General features: G+C 42.1%; 2 protein-coding genes across 5 annotated transcripts in view; one reads left to right on the plus strand and one right to left on the minus strand.

Moving 5' to 3' along the window:
* Positions 1-9,487, plus strand: part of Parpbp (PARP1 binding protein) — a 54,677-nt gene extending 45,190 nt beyond the window's left edge. For 3 of the 4 annotated variants that reach the window (XM_010631351.2, XM_010631354.2, XM_010631352.2), the window contains 2 exons: positions 2,754-2,889; positions 3,543-4,028. In XM_010631351.2, coding sequence (XP_010629653.1) covers positions 2,754-2,889; positions 3,543-3,883 — 477 coding nt within the window. In that variant the 3' untranslated portion in view covers positions 3,884-4,028. Of the gene's footprint in view, positions 1-2,753; positions 2,890-3,542; positions 4,029-9,437 lie in introns of those variants that run through there. The other variant, XM_010631353.1, reaches the window with a different exon arrangement.
* Positions 4,055-5,432, minus strand: Pmch (pro-melanin concentrating hormone). The gene is made up of 3 exons (XM_010631355.2): positions 5,077-5,432; positions 4,531-4,729; positions 4,055-4,267 (listed from the first exon to the last, which is right to left on the minus strand). The coding sequence occupies exons 1-3, from the start codon at positions 5,323-5,325 to the stop codon at positions 4,218-4,220; spliced, it is 498 nt and encodes a 165-aa protein (XP_010629657.1). The 5' UTR covers positions 5,326-5,432; the 3' UTR covers positions 4,055-4,217.
* Positions 9,488-19,357: the final 9,870 nt, after the last annotated feature.

Below are 19,357 nucleotides of genomic sequence, written 5' to 3' on the forward strand. Positions count from 1 at the left end.
CTCTTATAAATAGAACGTCTTTGTAACTACAAGAACCACTCGTTATCTCTTGTGTACACATAGTTGGAACTCCAAAGTTAGTAATTGATTAAAAAACTTTTTTTGTACAGGGCAGAGGAAAGAAAACACATTTGTAATCTTTTATTAAAAAAGAATATAACTGCCCAGTTATATAAAAAAGAATATAACTCCCCAGTTCTTTTGGAAATAGCTATTGCAAGATCACTGTGGATCATGATTGTCTTTCTTATTTTGATATGTTTAGAAATAGTATTGTTTTCATCGTAAATAAAGTTGTTAGTTATCTTTCTTCCATGTCTCAGCCACTAGCAATCCATTGCCTTGTAACTTTAGTTTTCTGAAACTGTCCTGTGGTCATTAGGGGTTGTAGAGTTTCTCTGTAGGAGGCCTGGAGTAAGGAAATCAAGCTGGAAGGGAAACTGGGACCCTTATTTTGTGACTGTATGGAAAACAGAGGCTTTCACTTAGATTGTATTAAGGTTAATAAAAAGTAACAGAGCTTTCTAAAGAAACCATTCCTGCTCGATGTGAGGTTGAGAAAAAGAGTTCTCCGTACTAAGTGGTAGAAGTGCTGTCTGTCTGTCTTACGGAGAGTGCGTCACAGGTGGAGTGATGGAGGTTGGGTAGCGGGTGCTTCACCTGCAGGTGCTCTCCCTCCTGGGTACTGCGGGAGGGATCTGAGCCGGGCACCTAGCATCTCTCGGACTGTGTGGTCTTACCATACGCTTCGTAATTCTTCATAAGCAGCAAGTTTATAATTCTCCATTAGCAGTTACTGGCGAATTGAAAGAATATGTGAGTGGGTAGTGTCCATGTTGGAAATAAAGGTTCCTAAATAAGGTTGCTATAGCAATGATACGATGTGATCGCACATAGTTTATTAATAAAACTTCTTTCAGTAGCTTCATAAATTGCTCCAGTTGTGTGTGTACAGATAAGGAAGGGGCCACCCAAAAGCCTCAGTGGTATCGTAGGAAGTCTTGTGGTAGAAATTATGCATCAGCATCGTGCTCAGCGATCCACAGGGCAGGAGTGAGCTGAGTCTCATTCACAACAGCCTGCTGTCTTCCATGGCTTTCCAAAAAGTACTTTTTGATCTTGCACACTTTTGTACTTTTATGCAGCTTTGCGCACTTTTGTGGTCAGGTGGAAGAAAACAACCACCTCCGGTTGTCTGGTGCTTCACTGAAGCGCATGGGGCACAGTTTCATCCTCCTCCCGCAGACCCAGCGGTGAGGTAAAATGCGTCACCCTGTCCAAACCTGCTTTCAAGACCCAGCCGTGCGAGGCGCGGTTCTGTTCCCTTAGAACTCGAGTCGGGGATCTCGCTGGCATTTTCTTTGCAAACACTGGAGTGGGTGCTTATAACCTAACATGCAATTACCGAACAGAGTAAGAAGAGTCACTACTGTTTTGTCAACAAAAAAATACTCCAAGTAATACTCGGTGTGGTGGATCCGAAGTGACTTCTAACCAGCTGGAGAAATCTCCCGAGGATAACTGAATGGTTACAGAGCAGTGTAACTATTGAAATTTGCATTATCTGTGTAGGCTATTTCATTCTGGAATTAATTCCACCCATAAAGCAACTCAGTGGTTATTACGTTTGCCTAATATATTCTTTTTTTTTTTTTTTTTTTTGTTTGGGAATCGATATCGAATTCAGGTCCTTGTGCTTGCGAGGCAGGTAGCAGAACCATTGAGCTAAATCCCCAGCCCATTTTTTTGCTTTTCTTTTTCATTCTTAAATCTGCCTTTTTTTTTTTTTAATGTTTTGAGACAGGGTCTTACTGTGTACTTCAGGCTGACCTTGAACTCACTGTATAGCCCAAGCTGCCCTTGAAGTTGTGATCCTCCTGCCTCAGCCTCCCGAGTTCTGGAATTATAGACATGTGCCATCATGCCTGGCAAATTCTTAGTTCTTAAAATTTTTAGCTTCACCTTTTTGGTGTTGTTCTGTTTAAGAAGAACATTAGGCTTCCTACTGTACATGAAAAGTTAAATGCAAGCGTATATTTTGATTTTCTTTTTTAACCATTAAAACACTTGGTGGAATCTTCCTAAAATGATGGATTTGAATTATCTTTCTTCTTTTCTAAATATTCAAGTTTTAACCAAGAAATAATATCTTCTCAATACTGTTTTCTCTTGCTATTTGTTTCTTTGCTAGTTTTGTTTCTGTTTATTTTGATATATTTCTTGAATTGCTGTGCTGTTCCCCCCCCAACCCGAAAGAGTTGTGCTGTGTGTATTTCTGTGGTAATGAAGAACTTGTATTTTTCCATGGTTGGATCTATCATGTGTGTTATGGTTTCTCTTATAATAAGACCAACTCCCAAAGCAGCCCATACACAGAAGTGAATAACGATAGTCCTTGAAGAGTCTAACGTTCATGTTTTATAGCTGTTACGAAATATATCAGAAATATACAGAGAACTGATACTGTTGAAAACAACAGAAACGCTGCCCATAGCAGTGGATGGGTTTGTGAGCCATAGAATGTAAAAGGGGAGCAGTTCTCGGTGCACAGTGGGATTTTTCCTCGTTGAGCTGTCGGTGCTCTTTAGGTGCACAGCACAGTGACCTTCATCACTGGGACCTTCGCATGCTGTGTCTTGGTTCTTAGCAAAGTGGGGTTTGTAAGGGAACTTTTTGATGATACTTTGATCCCTTTAGAGTGTAAAAGGGAAAAAAATAAAGTATAAATTGTGTGTCTCTCTTTCTGTTATCAGATGAAGCAAACCTTAATTAGATCCCAGTTTTCTTGCACGTATAAAGATGACTGCATGATAAGCAAGGATAAATGGAATGACACTGACTCGGAATCAGAGCCTCCGCGTGTTCTGCACTTGAGAAACGACCTTTCTGGTAATCGCCCTTCTAGTCTGCCATCTGATTTGAGCTTAAATAAAACTAGATTATTTTTGCAAAGTACTAGCAAATGCAAAGTCTTGTATTTTTTAAGGACTGGGTTTGTTTAAAATGTTAAATCTAAGTACAAACTTACGGATAGGAATCAGAGACAGTTTGATTTAGCTAAGTGGATCGAAAAAATAATTCATAGCATTTATATAATGATTAATATTCTATATTAAAGCAAATATTCATTGGTAAGAGCGAGAGGTAATATGGTAAATGAAAACTAATGTGATAATGTAACTACGTGTTAATCATTTAACTAGTTAGCATTTTATTACAAATCATAGATTTTTGAGTATTTAGCCTTTTTATTTGGTGTATGTTTGCAATACATAAAATTTACACTCATTTTGAGGAATTGGTACATATATATCATATGATCATTTTTGCTCCCTTTTTCTCTCTTCTAATGTTTTAAAAGTCTCATGAGAGGGCCGGGGATTTAGCTCAGTGATTCTGCCACCTGCCTCACAAGCGTAAGGTCCTGAGTTCGATCCCCTGTACCAAAAAAAAAAAAAAAATTAATAAATAAAATAAAATTCTCATGAGGAACAATACTAGCTATAAATATGATTCCTTCCCCTCTTTATCTTGCATAACAGAGAGTGTAGATTCGTCCGTTGGAAAATCAACAGTTGGAATACGTTCTGGAAATGTTCATCTGGACAGAAGTAAAAATGACAAAGTATCAAGAATATCAAAGAGTCAGACAGGAAATAAAAGCTCAAAAAGGAAACAGATGGATTTGGATGGTGAAAATATTCTCTGTGATAATGGAAACGAACCACCTCAACATAAAAATGTTAAGATACCGAAAATATCAAACGATTTGCAAAAGAAGCTGGGTGGCAGACTGGCCGGAGCGGCAGCCGGCAGCAAGTGCGCTGCCAAAACCAAGTTGCTTACTGGCCAGACAAAGTTAACTCAGTTTTTTGTGCTGTGATTTTGTCATTTATGTGCTTTAGATGGACACATTTATGAAACCGTTCACCAAAACTGTGTGCTTTTCAAAGATCAGGGTGTGACCGTGATACTTTATTCCTTTGCTGTGATGTGTGTCGTCCACAAATACCACTTAGTCATCATGATGCAGAATTTTCGAAGTTTAATGCACAGAAAAAGCCCATCATTTAGATTACGAGTACATTTAACAGTTTTCTTTTAAGGGAGATGTTTGAAATAATAACACAAATTACAGTAACACGCAGGGCTGTTTTCCCCATGGGCCATGAAGTGATTCTGCTTTCTTCTGAGAAGACGATGCACACTGACAGGCATCAGACTTGCCAGCAAGGCCGGTAGACTCTGCCCAGCATACACCTGAGCACTGGAGGAAACAGGACAAATCATTGAAAGGATTATAATTACCATGCAAAGTTAAGGGAAAAAGTGGCTCTTAAGTACTGAGTAACCGAAGTTACAATAACTAGATGCTTCGCCCTCCCATGTGTTTGACAGGAGTCACACATATCAACTAGAAGTGAACCATGGTCTTACTTGACTTTGTTAGGATTATATCCAAACTCATTTAAACTTGAGCTCTCATATGGTATCGCGATACAAGAAATGAGGTTTTAAAAGGTTACTCACTGTCAAAATCTCTCCTTCCTATCGGAAATTTAGCTGAGTTTTCTTCATCCCCAATTTCTCTCTTCTCTTGTGTTGATTCAATGTTCTGCACTCCATTCTCAGCCGGAAAAGCTACGGATCCTTTCAGTGCAAGATAAGGCTTGAGAGCCAGGTTCAGTGGCAGACCGTGGTTTATGAAATTGTGTTTGGAGCCCGTGTTCTGTAAAGAGAAAGTTGACGCGCGTCTTAGTGGTCTCCCTTGGACGGAGCTGTAACACAGCGTGAGACTCCTTGTCTGCGAGACCGGCTTAGACTCACTCTCTTCTGCTTCGGACTTTAAAGTTACCTTAGATGAAAGTTGATTGCAAATAAAATGCCTTTGGGTCAGAAGCGTTCTGCACGGTGGGGGGACTATCTGGGACGTGTGGAATCCCATCCGTCTTCCTGATGCATACGACTTTGTATGCACTCTTATTTACAAAATAAACACAAGTACCAGTCTCACTCTTAGAGGATTTACAAACATCATTTCCACTGCAGTCAAGGACAAGTCGTGCTGCCACTCACCTTTGAATTTTTGTTGTCCTCATCATTCACGAAACCACTCTCGTCGTTTTTATATTGTTCCAGAGAAGGGGCAACGACCGATCGTTCCGCAGCATCTTCCTTCTGAAAGGCCTTCCCCATCCTAAGTGTGTTCAACACCACGTCGTCCTCTAAGCTCCTTATGGACTTGGAAGCTGAAAGCAAAAAACCTTGAGAAAACAGAGAAAAAGTTAGTATTAACATGTAGGAAGAGAGATTCAGCTTTGCCATGCTTGGTTCCCTGTCTACGCGTCAAGCCAGACAAGTGTGTGTGAACTGAGGAAGACTTCCGCAGGCCACTTGCTTGCTAGATGACTCCAGCCCTTTATATATATTTCAGCTTGAATAGAAAGCACTTCAAAGGCTTGGCCTTTCAGCATTTTAGAAGGGACTTGTTCAATAGAGGCTGACTTCTTGAATGGCTGCTAATACCTACATTGTTTTGGTTTGAATGGCACATTGTTTATTTCTAGCGTGAGTTTCCTCAGACTGATTAAGATCCTTGAGACGAGGCTGGCTGTTGAGCAGATTATGGTCTCTTGAAAATGGGCTGTTATTGAGGAAGACCACGGGACATCACGCTCTCTGATTTTGTTTCCTTCTGTATGTTTTCTGATTAAGATATTAAAACTCAAGTTACTTCATTCAAAGATGAAAAGGGTAAAAGTTTTCTTTCCTTTTAATCCTGATTAAATTGACATAATCTTCAGGAAGGCTTTCGTCTTACAAATACTTGATGTAGTCTTTGGTGATGAAAATATACGAACAAAGAGCTGTTCATGCTTCATTCAAAACTGACCCGTCAGATGTGTTTAATCTCTGTTTACAAAAGGAGAAGACTGATATTTATTAGTGAATTTGGCAATTAATGAGTCAGAAGTCCATGGAAAGAATATCTATGTGCTCTGTAAATATTAATGTTGGAAGCAGTATGGTCTTTAATCATACACTTCAGAGTTAATTGATGATTTTGATTCCAATGGGTAAGAGAATGTCGTCTTGTCTATCTCATATGGGGAGTTTTTGCGGACTATGTTCCTAACTGTGAGGCTGCTGGGTGTTTGGAGGGTGCATGTAGTTATCTCTGCCAATGCCAAAATGTTTTCCAGAGTAGCCATAGCTGATCTGTGCTCCCGCCATGCCAACGTGGGATGAGAATTCCTCTTGTTCCATGTCCTGGCCAGTGCTTGGCTACCTCACCCCTTTAATTTCTATTTCCCAAATTATCAAAGAGGTTGAGTGTCTTTCCATTTGCTTACAAGCCTTCTATTTTGCCTGTTACATAAAATGCCTTCTTTTCCTTTATCCATTTTTCTTTTTTTTTTTTCTTTTTATTGAGTTTATTGGTACAATCTAGGTCTACAATACAGTTACATTCATTACTGGGATCCTGTACCTTTACATGACAGGTCTTGGTTCTCATTTTTTCCCCTTGTCCCTGCCCTCCCTTCACCCCCTCCTCCCCTCCCCATTAACAAACTCTTTATTTCCATTTTTTCATTTTCTCATATTTTTTCCCTTATTTCCTTGCCCCTACCCTCTTTATCCATTTTTCTATTGGGTTCTCTTTTTCTAATTGATTTTTTTATATAATACCCAGATATTAATGTTAACTACATATCTTGCAAATATTTTCTGTCAGTTTTTGGCTTGTCGTTTGAGCCTCCTGGTGGTATCGTTCAGTGAACAAACATTTTAACACTTAAACTTTTGTCCATGGTTAGCATTTTTTCAATGTGTTCCTTTTTAGAAATTCTTCCCATCTCTGAGGATACTAACATACTTTCATGTATTTTCTTTTAGGAGATTAAATGTATTGATTTTCACATTTGAATTCTTGATTCATCGTGAGTTTTGGGTGTGGTGCTAGACAGAGGTAGAGGTAGAGTTTTTTGAATAATTCATCATTTCCCCATTGAGCTGCGATGCGACCTTGGTGGTCTGTCGGGTTTTTTCATCTGTGTGGGTCCCTTTCAGAACTCTTTATTCTGCTATCACGTTTACACCTTCATATATATATATATATATATATATATATATATATATATATATATATATATATATATATATATATATATATATATATATATATATATATATATATATATATATATATATATATATATATATATATATATATATATATATATATATATATATATATATATATATATTTATTCTATTTATTTTTTTTCCTGGTACTGGGAATCAAACTCAGGCCTTTGTGCTTGTGCGGCAGGCGCAGTGCCCCTGAGCCAGATCTCGGGCCCTTAACTTTGTATATTTATTCTCTAATAAGTGAAGTTTCCCAGGCCTCTACTCACCCAACAGTTTCTTGTACAGCAGTTCCATGGCGGTTCTTGGCCACTTCTTTCCTTTACTAACCTAAAACCAGCTTTTTGAGTTCTTTGGAAAGACTTGATGGGATTTTTAAGATAACTGTATTTGTTAATTAAATTCTTACAGATGGTAACTTTAAAAAAATTATTCCTTTTCTGAAATTATTACTGGTGTGTACAAATGCAGGCATTTGTATAAGTGACCTACCAAGGAGAAAACTTTCTATACTGTTTTAAAATCTACTAGTCTATAAATGTATGTGTTTTTTCCCTATGAAGACAGTTGAGGTAAATAATAAAATAATGCCATTGTGTTTCTCGTATGTTTGTGGAGTGTGTGTTCTTTAATGTTTCACATCATAGTACGGTATTTTCCACAGGTTTCCTGTAGACTCTCCATAGTGCAGAATGTTCCATTTCTGACTTGCCTAGTACTTAGATCATGAATTGTTAAATCTTATTTAATGCTTTTATTGTATTATGTAGATAATCATGTATTGTCTCCTTCAGTCTTTATTGAGTTAATAATTTTTCTCATGGTAAACCAAGCACGTGTTCGTGAGACAACGCTTTTAATCATATTCAGTTTGGCAATATTTGATTTGGTACATTTTATATTATCAAGATTGAGATTGATCTATAATTTCCTTTATATTGATTTTGTTTGGATTTGACTTTAAGATTTTATTAAATTCATAAAATGAAGAGGGGAGCAGGCTTATTTTTCTTTTCTGTATTATTGAACTATCTGGCCTCAGTGTTTTCTTTGTGATTAAAAATGATTGATTTGCTTTCTTCAGGAGCTATAGAAACATTGCCCTTCCCTGTTCCTTTTTTAGGAATTTATATTATTCTATGGTGTGTCCATTTCACTTACCACAGCTTTTGTCAGTGGTAGACACAATTAGCTGTTGATTTACTTAGGGACTACTTAAATCTTATTGGGCAAATGATTCCTGAGTCTGCTTTTAAACAAAAGATGGAAAATGCCTGACGTCCTTGCTCTTGGAGCTCCCTTGACTTTGTACTGTTGTCAGTTATGCCCTGGTTTGTTTCCTCGAACCTGAAACCTGCTTTGGAGATGTCTGTGTGACCTACAGAAGTACTTGTTAATGCTGCCCTTTTTTCTTAGCTGCTATGTTGGGAGTGTAATAAATATTAATAATTATGTATTTTATTGTAAGTTTCCACTGGATGAATTGGTTTGGCTAGTCTTCACTCAAAACTGGGACCAAATCCAAGCCATGTTGACGGTCTAGAGAAGTTAGTTAATGTTTTCCTCTATTTTGCTTAAATTGTCACAGCCTCTGAACATTATGAGGATTTCCCATAACCGTATAATTATGGAGATAGTTTCCAGTTTTATTAAATGATAACTTTTTTCACCATTGGTTACTCTGATGTGCAATGAAGCATAGTTTCTTTTTCATTGATGCTGAAAATGAAGTGTCCCCAAGTTGTAGAAAGAAACTCGGAAAGAGAAAAACTCTTGCCAGATGGGACTGGGTGGTTCAGAAAGCCTGGGGAAGTCACAAGGTTCATGTCCAATGCGACCGTCGTTTTCTGAAGAACTACTACACACCCACCATATATAACACTGCGTTTGTAAACTTTTGTTTAACTTCTCTTTCTTCCAATCAGCATAATAAATCTGCTGTAAATCAGATACAAATTGCTGAATGCTGAATTTCTTAATGGTTAAATTTAAGGCAAGATTGCTCACCTGTATTATCCAAAGACACGAGAAAACTTAAAAGTTCCCCTTGAAGTTTTCGATAGTGAACAGCCCACATACTTACACGTGGATTCCACCATTAGTGTTTTATTTTCATTCTCCTTTTCCCGCCAGGTGTGGGAGCGCACACCTCTATTTCTTCTATGCTGTTGTTCGTCTTATTTTTCAGTGCATTTCCAAGTATGCTGCATATATCAGTACACTTTCCGTTATACCTTAGCATACATGTCATTAACTGGAGTTAATACTTGTTTACGTTTTTTTTCTAGTGAGGTAAATTTCACAGAAAACGGAAAATTGTGTAATATTTGCTGAGTTTTCACAAATGTGTGCACCTGTGTAACCTAAACTTCTTTGAAGATACAAGAGATTGCCTTTAAGGTAACTTTTGGCTTACCTTTCGTAGTTTTTGTGCAACAGAATCCACCACTGTCTCTCACTCTAACCCTCTACACTGAGGCAGTAACTGTTCTAATTTCCCCCCTGAGAATTCTGGGTCCTAAGAAAGCTTTGCTTACCACCAACACAAAGATTATTTTCCTGTACTTTATCGAAAAACTTTATGGTTTTAACTTTTTACCTTTCAGTCTATGATCCACTTCATATTAGTTTTTGTGTATGGCATGGTAAAGGTCAAATTCCTTTTTTTCCTGTAGAAATCCAGCCATTTCAACATGTCTGCTGAAGGCCGGGGATTTATTTAACCCGGTGGTTCCGCCGCCTGTCTCACAAGCGCAAGGTCCCGAGTTCAATTCCCCGTACCAAAAAAAAAAAAAAGCGTACAGATGCCTTAACTTAGTTTGTTTTCAAGGCATCGACACCCTAGCTCTCAATGAGTTTATGTTTCGAGTCATAGATTATACTTTAGGATTCCAATGGAATTAAAATAGGAATCAATAACAGAAAAGTAACAAAATCTACATGTGTTTAAGAGATTAAGCTATACATTTTTGAGTAATGTGTGGCCTAAGAAAGTAACTGTAACAGAAATCAGAAAATGTTCCTAGATGAAGGTAATGAATCTGAGAAAATAGTGTGAACTTAATGAATTGATATAACCACAGGGTTCAGAAATTTATAGCTCTGTGATGTAAAATTTAGAAAATAAAAAGGGGTGGAAAAATCAGCTTACATTTTAAGGAATTAGAGCACAGCAAAATAAACTCAAGGACAAGGGAAGGAAGGAATTACTATAAGAGCAGAAATTAATAAAATAGAAATCAGTCACACATAGAAAATTTCAACCAAGCCAAAAGATAAATTAGTGACTCATAGCAAGACTAAGAAAGAAAACAGGAATATCAGGAATGAAAATGGGAACGTTGACACAAATTTGAAAGACAATAAAAGAAAATGAGAATTGTGAACAACTTTTTGCAAATTGAGAATTTAGATGAAATGAGTCAAGAATTGGCAACCCTTTTCTGGTAAGAGCCAGATAATAAATATTTTGAGCTTTCTCTGCCACAGAATGACATCTGCTCAACTCTTTCATGGTAGTGCGAAAGCAGCCATGCGCAGTATCTAATGAACGACCCCGCTGTGTCCTGAGAAAACTTCAGGTGCAAACAGCTCGAAAGTCATAATTTGCTCACCCCTGAAACAGAGGGATACTGTAGGAAAAAGACAATGAAAAGGCTGGCACAAGAAAAACAATTCCATAGACATTAAAGAAATTGAATCTATAAATGAAGAATATTTGTCACAAAAACAAAAACCTCTATGCCCAAATGGTTTTACTGATAAATTCTAACAGTAATGCCAACCTTACAGAAGCTTGATTAGAAATTAAGGAAAGACTCTTGGTTGTGTGGAGGAGGAGGATTGGGAACTTAGTGGTCAAAGAGTCTACTGTAAAGTACGGTGGTGGTAGTGGATAACTATATTATTGTCCTCTTGAAAGTTTCTGAGAGGAGATGTTGGGTGTACTGTGAGTGTTACAGTGTGAATTCCATTTCCCGGAATTGTGGGTCCTTTATCTGTGTGTTGTTAGCTGCAGTGGGCCACAAGAGACTTCCATTTTGCACGATGGACCGGCAGCAGCGCCCTCAGAGCTCGGTCATGGTGTCGCTTGTCCTCTGGCTCATCTGTTGCCTGGGGCAGCATTCAGGCCTGCAAGCCCTCGTGTGTGCGTGTGTGTGGGAGTGTTCTATGACAAGGGCCATTAACTCTCCTCTAAGGACATTTCTGCCATGGGTGTCAGGTGCAACAAGATTGTAGTCACGTTTCCTTGTTGTTGGCACCAAGTACCCAAAGTGCACGACTGATGGAAAGGGAGGGCCATTTGGTGCCACTGTTGCAGTCCAGGGTCAGCAGCCTAAAGGCAGACAGCAGGGCAGAGGGGTGTGGTGGGGCCGAGGGCAGGGTGGAGCCAGGAAAGGGCCACTTCGGGTGACACCCCACTCACTCCTCAGCCGCCTTGGCCACCCAGCAGACACACGGGGTTTGGGGGATGCTTGAAAGTCAAACCAGATCAGAGCTGTAGTCTGTCCCTGTGGTCCCAGCCCCTGCTGGAGGATGTTCTTCCCATTTTACTCATATCCACCTGTTCTTCCCAACTGCCTGGCCTGGGGACTCCACCACGAGAGGGAACAACCTTACCAGGGCTGTGTAATTAGCTTCCATATTTGTATGAGGTCAATACCAGTTGTGTATGTTTTGATGTATGTGCTTATACGTGTGCGGCTCTGCTTCTCTCATTGAATCCTGACATGCCTTTCCCTGCTCTTTCCAAGTCTAGCATAAACTTAGTACTAAGCTAAGTACCACGAGCACACCTGTAAATCCCAACACTTGGAGGCTGAGGCAGGAGGATCCCTATGAATTTGATGCCAGCTTGGGCTACGTAGTGAGGTGAGTTCAAAGCCTGCCTGAATTACATAGTGAGACCTTGTCCCCAAATAAATAAACTTAATACCAAAACCTGAGACAAATTATTACAAGAAGAAAAATTACAAACCAATTTTTCTTGTGAATGTAGAAAAATTTAAAACAAAATCATACAGAATCCAGTAATACAGGAAAGATACTTCATGAGCAGATGAGATTTATTTCAGGAATGTGAAAGTCAATGAAATGCATCACTTTAAATGAATAAAAGAGAAGAACATGGCTATTTCAATAGATACCGAAAAGCACAGTGGTCAGCCCTACCGAGGGCTGCGGTGTTTGTATGATGAGAATGTGTTTTTGTTTCTGCCACGTGGTAATTGCGGGTGACCTCGAAGTTTCAGTGACACTGGTAGGGACTGAATCCTAATAGGGAATCTAAGACAGGACAAGAGTAAGTGGAGAGAGTGAATAGATTCCATCTGCCAACAATTCATAATGAGGGTGCAGGCGAATTAGGTCACGGACGAGGAAGGGAAGGTTTCTTTTCAGAGATGGAAGCTCTTCCAGTATGGTGACAAGGAGGGGTGGCATCGAATGGCCGGTTTGCAGTAGGTTTTCTGTGCTACTGACAGGGTGGCCTGAGAAGGAAACGATTCCTTCTTCCACCTCTTACATGTGTGTGGTAGTAAGGCCAGCGAAGCAGAGAGGGCTGGAGGGAGTCATCCAGGAGGCATAATCCACATCTGAGAGGAAGAGAGCCCGCATGGGAGAGGCCGGCAGGAGGCGTCAGGCCCTCCTCAGAGGCAGGGTGTGGGTGTGCTGTGCTGAGCTGGCAGGAAGAAGTAGCTCCCGGGGGCGCTTAGGTCCCTCAGGAATCAGCAGTGGAATTGGGAGCATGAGTTGCCTTAGCGTTTGGGTCGGGTTGAGAGGTTGACTGTAGCTTTGGCGGGGAGATCACTTTGGGTCTGTCTTTAGCTTGGAGGTTAGGAGGAGAGTGGGAGGGGTGTCAGTAAAGCAGAGTCGGTGAGGAGTGCCGAGTCTGGGGTGGAAAAGCTTTCTCTGCATGAATTGAGCAGAGAGGTGTCTTCTCAGGCCGCTCTGGGCCTGTGACGGGGGGCAGGGCGGGGGGACAGGCGCCGGCAGAGCTGCTGTTAGTCCAGTGTACAGCACACTGGGGGCAGGAACGTGGCCATCCTCAAGCTTTGTTCCGTGGTGACAGCGGCCGAATATGGGCTGACTGATTCACACGCTAATGCTGCACCGTGTATTGCACACAGCCCGCCTTGCAGGCAGTTTGCTCTTTTTAGTACATTGCGTAAGGGTCCGAATCCACCTCTGAGTTTGGGTCTTTCCCGTCTCCTTGCTGGTTCACTGCTCTTAGCATCCTGTGAACAGAATTCATAAAATTATAATAATAATTATTATTACTGGGGATGGAACTCGGGACCTTACACTTGCAAGGCAGGCTCTGGGACCACTGAGCTAAATCCCTGGCCCCCATAAAATTATTTTAAAAGCCAAATGAAAACGACTTCTAGTTCTCGGGAGCTGTGGGTCCTTCACCTTCAGACTTTCAGACTCTGAATTTTGAGAATCGCCTCAACACCTTGTTGGCACAAAGATGTAAGTAAGGTTAAGAGCCACATGAATCTGCTTGGTTTACTTTTGTGGCTCTGTTTCACGGTTGCCTTATAAAGACAATTCTTGGATTTTTGTTTTGATTCTTAGCCTGCTTTCAGAGTAACTATCAGATGATAGCTTTCAACACTGGGGTTACAACGAGGATTGTTCTAAGGCTACATGAATTAATTCATAATTCAGGTTCTTCGCTTTCATTTATGGGAAATCCTTCGCTGAGCCTTTACTGTTGCACACGTGAGGAATCTTGTGCGTGCTGACTTAGCCCTCAGACATTCCTACTCGTTACCCCGGGGGCTCCAGGCGCCCTGCACATTTCGTAATGCCGTGGTTTCTGCTCTGTAGGGTGAACGTGTGACTCATTTGTTCTTCGTTTTCCTCTGCTGGTGGCCGGCTGGATGAGGTAAAAGCACCATAACACTGCTTTGCTTGCCAGTGTTCTTGTTGTGTGGACGCGGAGTGCTCTTTGCAGCCTCAGAACTTTGCCCACATTTCTGCTCTTATATTGGCAGCAGTTTGGCCTTCTCTGTCCACCCAGCTCTGTCTAAAACCTCCTCCGAGACCCTTCTCCTTGAGGCTTTCTCCGAGCCCACCACAGTCAAGTGCTCAGTCCTGAACTGCTCCATTGGTAGCACGTCATCACCCTACTGAAAAACAGCGGCACCGATTCCCTCCCTATCTCTGCGTGGAATCTTGCCCTCGTATCCTCTGAATCCCTGCCATCTGGCTGTGGAGCACCTGCCGGCTCTTTGGCTCTGGCCTCGGCATGAGACCCGCTCTAACTAATGTGCTATAATCCAATACGGCACGAGGGCAGGCTTGGAGTGGGGTGCACCTTGGCAAGCTTCTTATGCCTCTCCTAACCCCTGGAGAGCGTCCTGCTGTGGGCCGCCTTGGAGAGCCAGGTCGAGCAGCGCCATGGCGAGGCCCCCCCTGGCCCCCCCACGTGCGCTGCGTCACCAGGCATCTGAGCAGGTTTGTTCCAGTTCAGCAGAGCAGCCCCAGAGCATAGACCGCCCGCGTGGATGGTTGTGAGCCTTCTGAGGCTCTGCGTGCGCTTGTCACACGAAGGGGGAAAGGTAGCCCACTCCTTCTCATGGAGGGGCTCCTGTAAGGGCAGCTGGTTCAAGTGTCCTGCCGGGCCTGACAGTGCTTCCCTTCCTGAGCGCATCGGACCACTTTCTCCCTCCTCTGACTCTGTCTAACCACATTGGCCTCCGCCCGACCCTCTCATAAGCCAAGACCATTTTGCTGCAGACCTAGCCATAACCTTGGTTGTTCCCTCTGTCCCGAGCAGCTCCCCCTTTGAGCGTTTTCTGCGCATCACCTACATGCATCATCAGTGGACGCGTCCTGGTTTCTGAGAGTGCCATACATGCTACAGCTATACATACCTTTTCCAGCCATTCCCTCTCCTACCTCATTCTTCATTTTCTTCACTGTGCTCTTTAAAATTATCTAATTTATTTCCATGCTTATTGTCCATTCCCCTGACATCCATGAGGGCAGGGACTCTGTTCACCCTTCTCTTCCCCTGTATCAAGAACAGAGTTAGGCATAGAATATCATAAACTTGTTTTTTTTGGTACCGGGGATTGAACTCAGGTCCTTGTACTTGCAGAGCAGGTTGTGGAACCACTGAGCTAAATCCTGGGCCCTACTTGCAATAAACTTGCAATAATGTTTGTGTAATTTTTTGTTAAGAGAAGAAAAAGTACAAGGGATTATAGATCTGGATTATGAAAAAGTATTTATTAATTTCCTAGGTTTGGTGTAACAAACTATGGCAAACTTGGTGGCTCGCAACAACAGAAATTGACCTCTTCACGGCTCTGGAAGCCAGTGTGTGGACAGGGCCCGGCCCGCTTCCCCTCCATGCTCTCGGCAGGGTCTTTCCTTTGCTCTGTCGACCTCTGTTGACCGTGGACGTCCACTGGTCTGCATCCACCTCTCTCCCTGCTCTGTTCTTCACGGTCTTCTTCGAGTTTGTCCCCAACATTCCTGTCTCTCTCCCACACGCAGTGGCATGGCGGGCCCACTAGGATAACCCAGGCTTATCCCCTCCTCTCCAGACTGAGCTTTGTCACATTGGCAAAGACCCGTCTTCCAAATAAGGTCATATTCAGAGGTTTCAGGCGTGCGATGTGAGGTCTTTGGGGAGGAGATGGTAGTTTCTGGCCTACCACAAGTATAAACAGACGTGATCGAGCTTAGCAGATGAGAGGCAAATGGCTTCATTCAAGAGCATGTGTGAAGGAGCCGAGTGCTTGGGTTTGAACCTCAGCCTTGCCACTTCAGTGGCTGTGGCCACACCACTTAGGCTGTCTGTGTTTATTTCCTCTCCCGCGAAACACAGATAACAGGAGTACTTATTCCACAAGATTGTGGTGAGGACGGACGTATGAGTGTGAAGAGTTCCTGTGACACAGTAAGCAGCCAATAAATGTCATGGCCGTTGCCCGTTCCGTGCTGTAGCTAACTTAGTTTTCCAGGGAAATGGAGAGTGGCTCGCTCACAGAAGGCCCCACACCTAGGTAGGGGGAGGTGGGTTCAACCAGAGACTCTGCCTCGGGAGCCTGCTCTCACCACTTGGTGCGGCTTCTCCAAGTGCTGCTGCTGCTGTTTTCAAGTAATCGCCGGGAGATTTCTGTTAGCAATGAACATTTCCAGGAAAACGAGAGGCCTCCGCATGACATCACAAATTCTCTGTGAGTCACAGAGCAAAACCCATGAATCTCTGCAGCACTGCGTTAAGCTGACCTTTTGGTGAAGCAGCGGTTTCCTAAGCTCAGTGTCTCCTGTGAACGTGAAGTGCTGGGACAGCTCACCGAGACAGCCACCCCATTAGGGATTTACATTAGTGGAATCAGTTGGCGTGCTGCCTCTGGTTTTTATTTTGCACAAGGCCGAGTGTGTTTGATGTGTGCCAGTTGGGGGCCCGTTCTCCACTGCTGATGGCCGTTGCCTTGTCTGAGCTTTGACCAAGGTGCACTTATAATTACATATGGGAATTAAGAGATGCACTTTGCAAGCTTGCACAGTATCTGCTAATGGTCAATGGGATGTGAAATGACAACAGAAGGTAACTGAGGGCAGGGGAGTTTTGTTTTATTCCCATCTCCCCTCAGCTCCTCCACGCTGCCCACTCTCGAGAGTCACCTTTGAACTTTAACATCCAGAGGAGACGTTGGAAACACCAGTCTTGTTGCTTCGCTCATCCACGAAACCCCCAAGGTTTCTGTTATTCCCAGGGCTGCATTCAGGGTCTTTGCAGTGGTCTCCAAGTCTGTCCTCAGCCTCGTTCCTTCTCTGATGTCTTCTACTCTTCGGCTCTCGCCGATCATGGCCTATTTGCGGTTCCTTGAACTTGCTGTTTTCTTGCCTGAAATGAACTTTCCTCCGACAGCTGCCTGGCTTTCCCTTTTCCCCCAAGTCTGATCTCAAATCTCTTTTTTTTTTTTTTCAGTGAGGTCTTCCCTGGCCACGATTTTCCCTCACTTCCTTGATTTATTTTTCTGCTCAGAATTTATCACCTAAAAAAAAAACCAATTTATTATTACCTGACATGCTGTATATTTATTTATATACATTTTTGCTTATTGGTGTCGTCTGTCCTTAAAAATACAAGGTTCAGGAGGACAGGAACTAATTGGTTTGTTCATTGCAGGGGTTGTAATCTTTAAATAGTGCTTGGCACCGAATAAACAGTCAGGGTACATGGAATAATCAAGTGAATATTCTGCAGTGTAACAGTCCAGTTAGCCATGTGTGGTGGACTAGGAGCCACATCTTAACATTGTTGCGGAGATCGAATTCCTGTTCATAAATATTTGATTTTATCCTAACTTCATATTGTGTGCTTATTGTCAGTCCTGTATATAGTCAATGGCAGCTGAAATGTCTAGTGAGCTTTCTGTAAATCAACTTAGAAAAGTGGAATTCCCATGTAAACAATGTATGAACCATCTTTTCTAGATTTCTTTTGGTTGTGTATATTCTTGGGGTAGTGGTAGTAAGGGGAAAAGGATACTTCTTTTTTTTTTTTTTGGTATGGGGGATCAAATTCAGGACCTTGCACTTGTGAGGCAGGCATGGTGCCACTGAGCTAAATCCCCGGCCTGAAAAAGGACACTTTAATGGCAAAACATAAGATAGGACCTCCCCATTCTTGACTTAAATCTCCAAGAAATTCTTAGGTAAACATTTAATGAAAGCTAACAGAGTGCACGGAATGACAAAGAGGTGGGGCAGTGTTGTGGCTGTAGTCACATTTCATGTGTTCAGTTGCCACGTGTGGTCAGTGGCTGCCGTAACGGAACCTTTTCACCGTTGCAGAGGGTTCTATCAAAACTAGGCAGATTAAGCCAGATGCAGTTGTTTTATGTTTTATCTCCCCAGTAGCAGAATGAAAGAAATTGTGCCTCATAATTCTCTTATGCCTTTAATCACTCAACAGATGTTTATCATTCATCTAATTATATATGGCGGGTATTGAACTAGGTACCAGGAATTCAGTGGTGGCCTCGGCCATGTATTCTAGTGGGAAAGGCAGTCATTAAATAGATACGTACATAAGTAACGAGGGTGGCTGCTTATGTGATTCTTGATGACTTGACCAATGGACATCATCCACCAACTTCTTAGATGCTGGCAAATCGTAGGCACGAAAAGCTGGATGGTATTTCACCATCATCTACACAGCGACAGTTCAGCGCAGTCAGTAAACTTAGTACTGCTCAGGCTGCTTTCTATATTTTTCTTGTTCCTGACATAGAGCAGAGGTTATGTCAGTTGCCCTGTGGTTTGAAGCCCCGGTTATTCTGGGAGCACACAGCAGCCATCCCTGAGCCGTGGCTGATCCAAGAGAGTTCCAGCCAATGGTGGAAAGGAATGACGTGTCCGGCAGCTGCCAGGAGTTCTGTTTTCCTCGTTGATGGCCATCTTTGTGTCCTGAAGCCCTTCATATGCTGGGATGTCCACGTGAAACGTTCCCTAGGATGTAGGGGTCATGCTGTCAGATTCATTCAGACCTACTGGCCTCTGTATAGAGGGCGTCCATACTGATGCCCCAGGCACACTTGTGCTGTGAAATTGTCAGTGGTTTCCATAGAGAGTTGTAGAAGAGGAACCATGCGGATTGGCGCTTTACCACTGTCTGTTACTTTCGTTTCACTCCGCTGTTCACATTATCAAGTCTTATGCTGTCAAGGCTTAGCGATTCTTTGATATGAAAGGGGTTATGAAGTATAATTCCCATTTCTGAGAACTCTTTTTTTGTTGTTGCTATTTGCAACTTCCTCCGACTTCTCTAAAATGGGGTGTCAGTGTGTGCTTTTTATTCTTGGACGCTGGTACTTAACATCTGAAACAGTCAGGGTGACCATTGTGTCAGTTAATAATTAATTGAGTGGAGGAGGGGGTGAAGGGAGGGTGGGGACAAGGGGAAGAATGAGAACCAAGACCTGGCATGTAGAGGTACAAGATCCCAGTAATGAAAGTAACTGTACTGTCTACCTAGAATGTACCAATAAACTCAATTTAAAATAAAAAAAAATTGAGTAACAGAAATTCCCCACAGAGACACTTGAATAAACTGGAATTTCATTTCCTATGTAAAAAGGAATCTGGAAATGATCAGAACAAGGCCCGAGTGGTGGCCCCACAGGGTTACCAGAAGCTGGGTTCCCTCTTCTTTCTTCTTGGCCATACGCAGTACTGG

This window comes from Fukomys damarensis, unplaced genomic scaffold (genome assembly GCF_012274545.1).
Source record: "Fukomys damarensis isolate Sample0158 unplaced genomic scaffold, DMR_v1.0_HiC HiC_scaffold_15, whole genome shotgun sequence".
NCBI classification, from domain to species: domain Eukaryota; kingdom Metazoa; phylum Chordata; class Mammalia; order Rodentia; family Bathyergidae; genus Fukomys; species Fukomys damarensis.

Excerpts from the sequence above, each read along its gene's own strand:
- Pmch (XM_010631355.2), bottom strand. The coding sequence starts at position 5,325 with ATGGCAAAGCTGAATCTCTCTTCCTACATGTTAATACTAACTTTTTCT. Across the intron at positions 4,730-5,076 it reads AGGACAACAAAAATTCAAAG|AACACGGGCTCCAAACACAA; the intron begins GTGAGTGGCAGC and ends TTCTCTTTACAG. Across the intron at positions 4,268-4,530 it reads AGGAAGGAGAGATTTTGACA|TGCTCAGGTGTATGCTGGGC; the intron begins GTGAGTAACCTT and ends TGTTTCCTCCAG.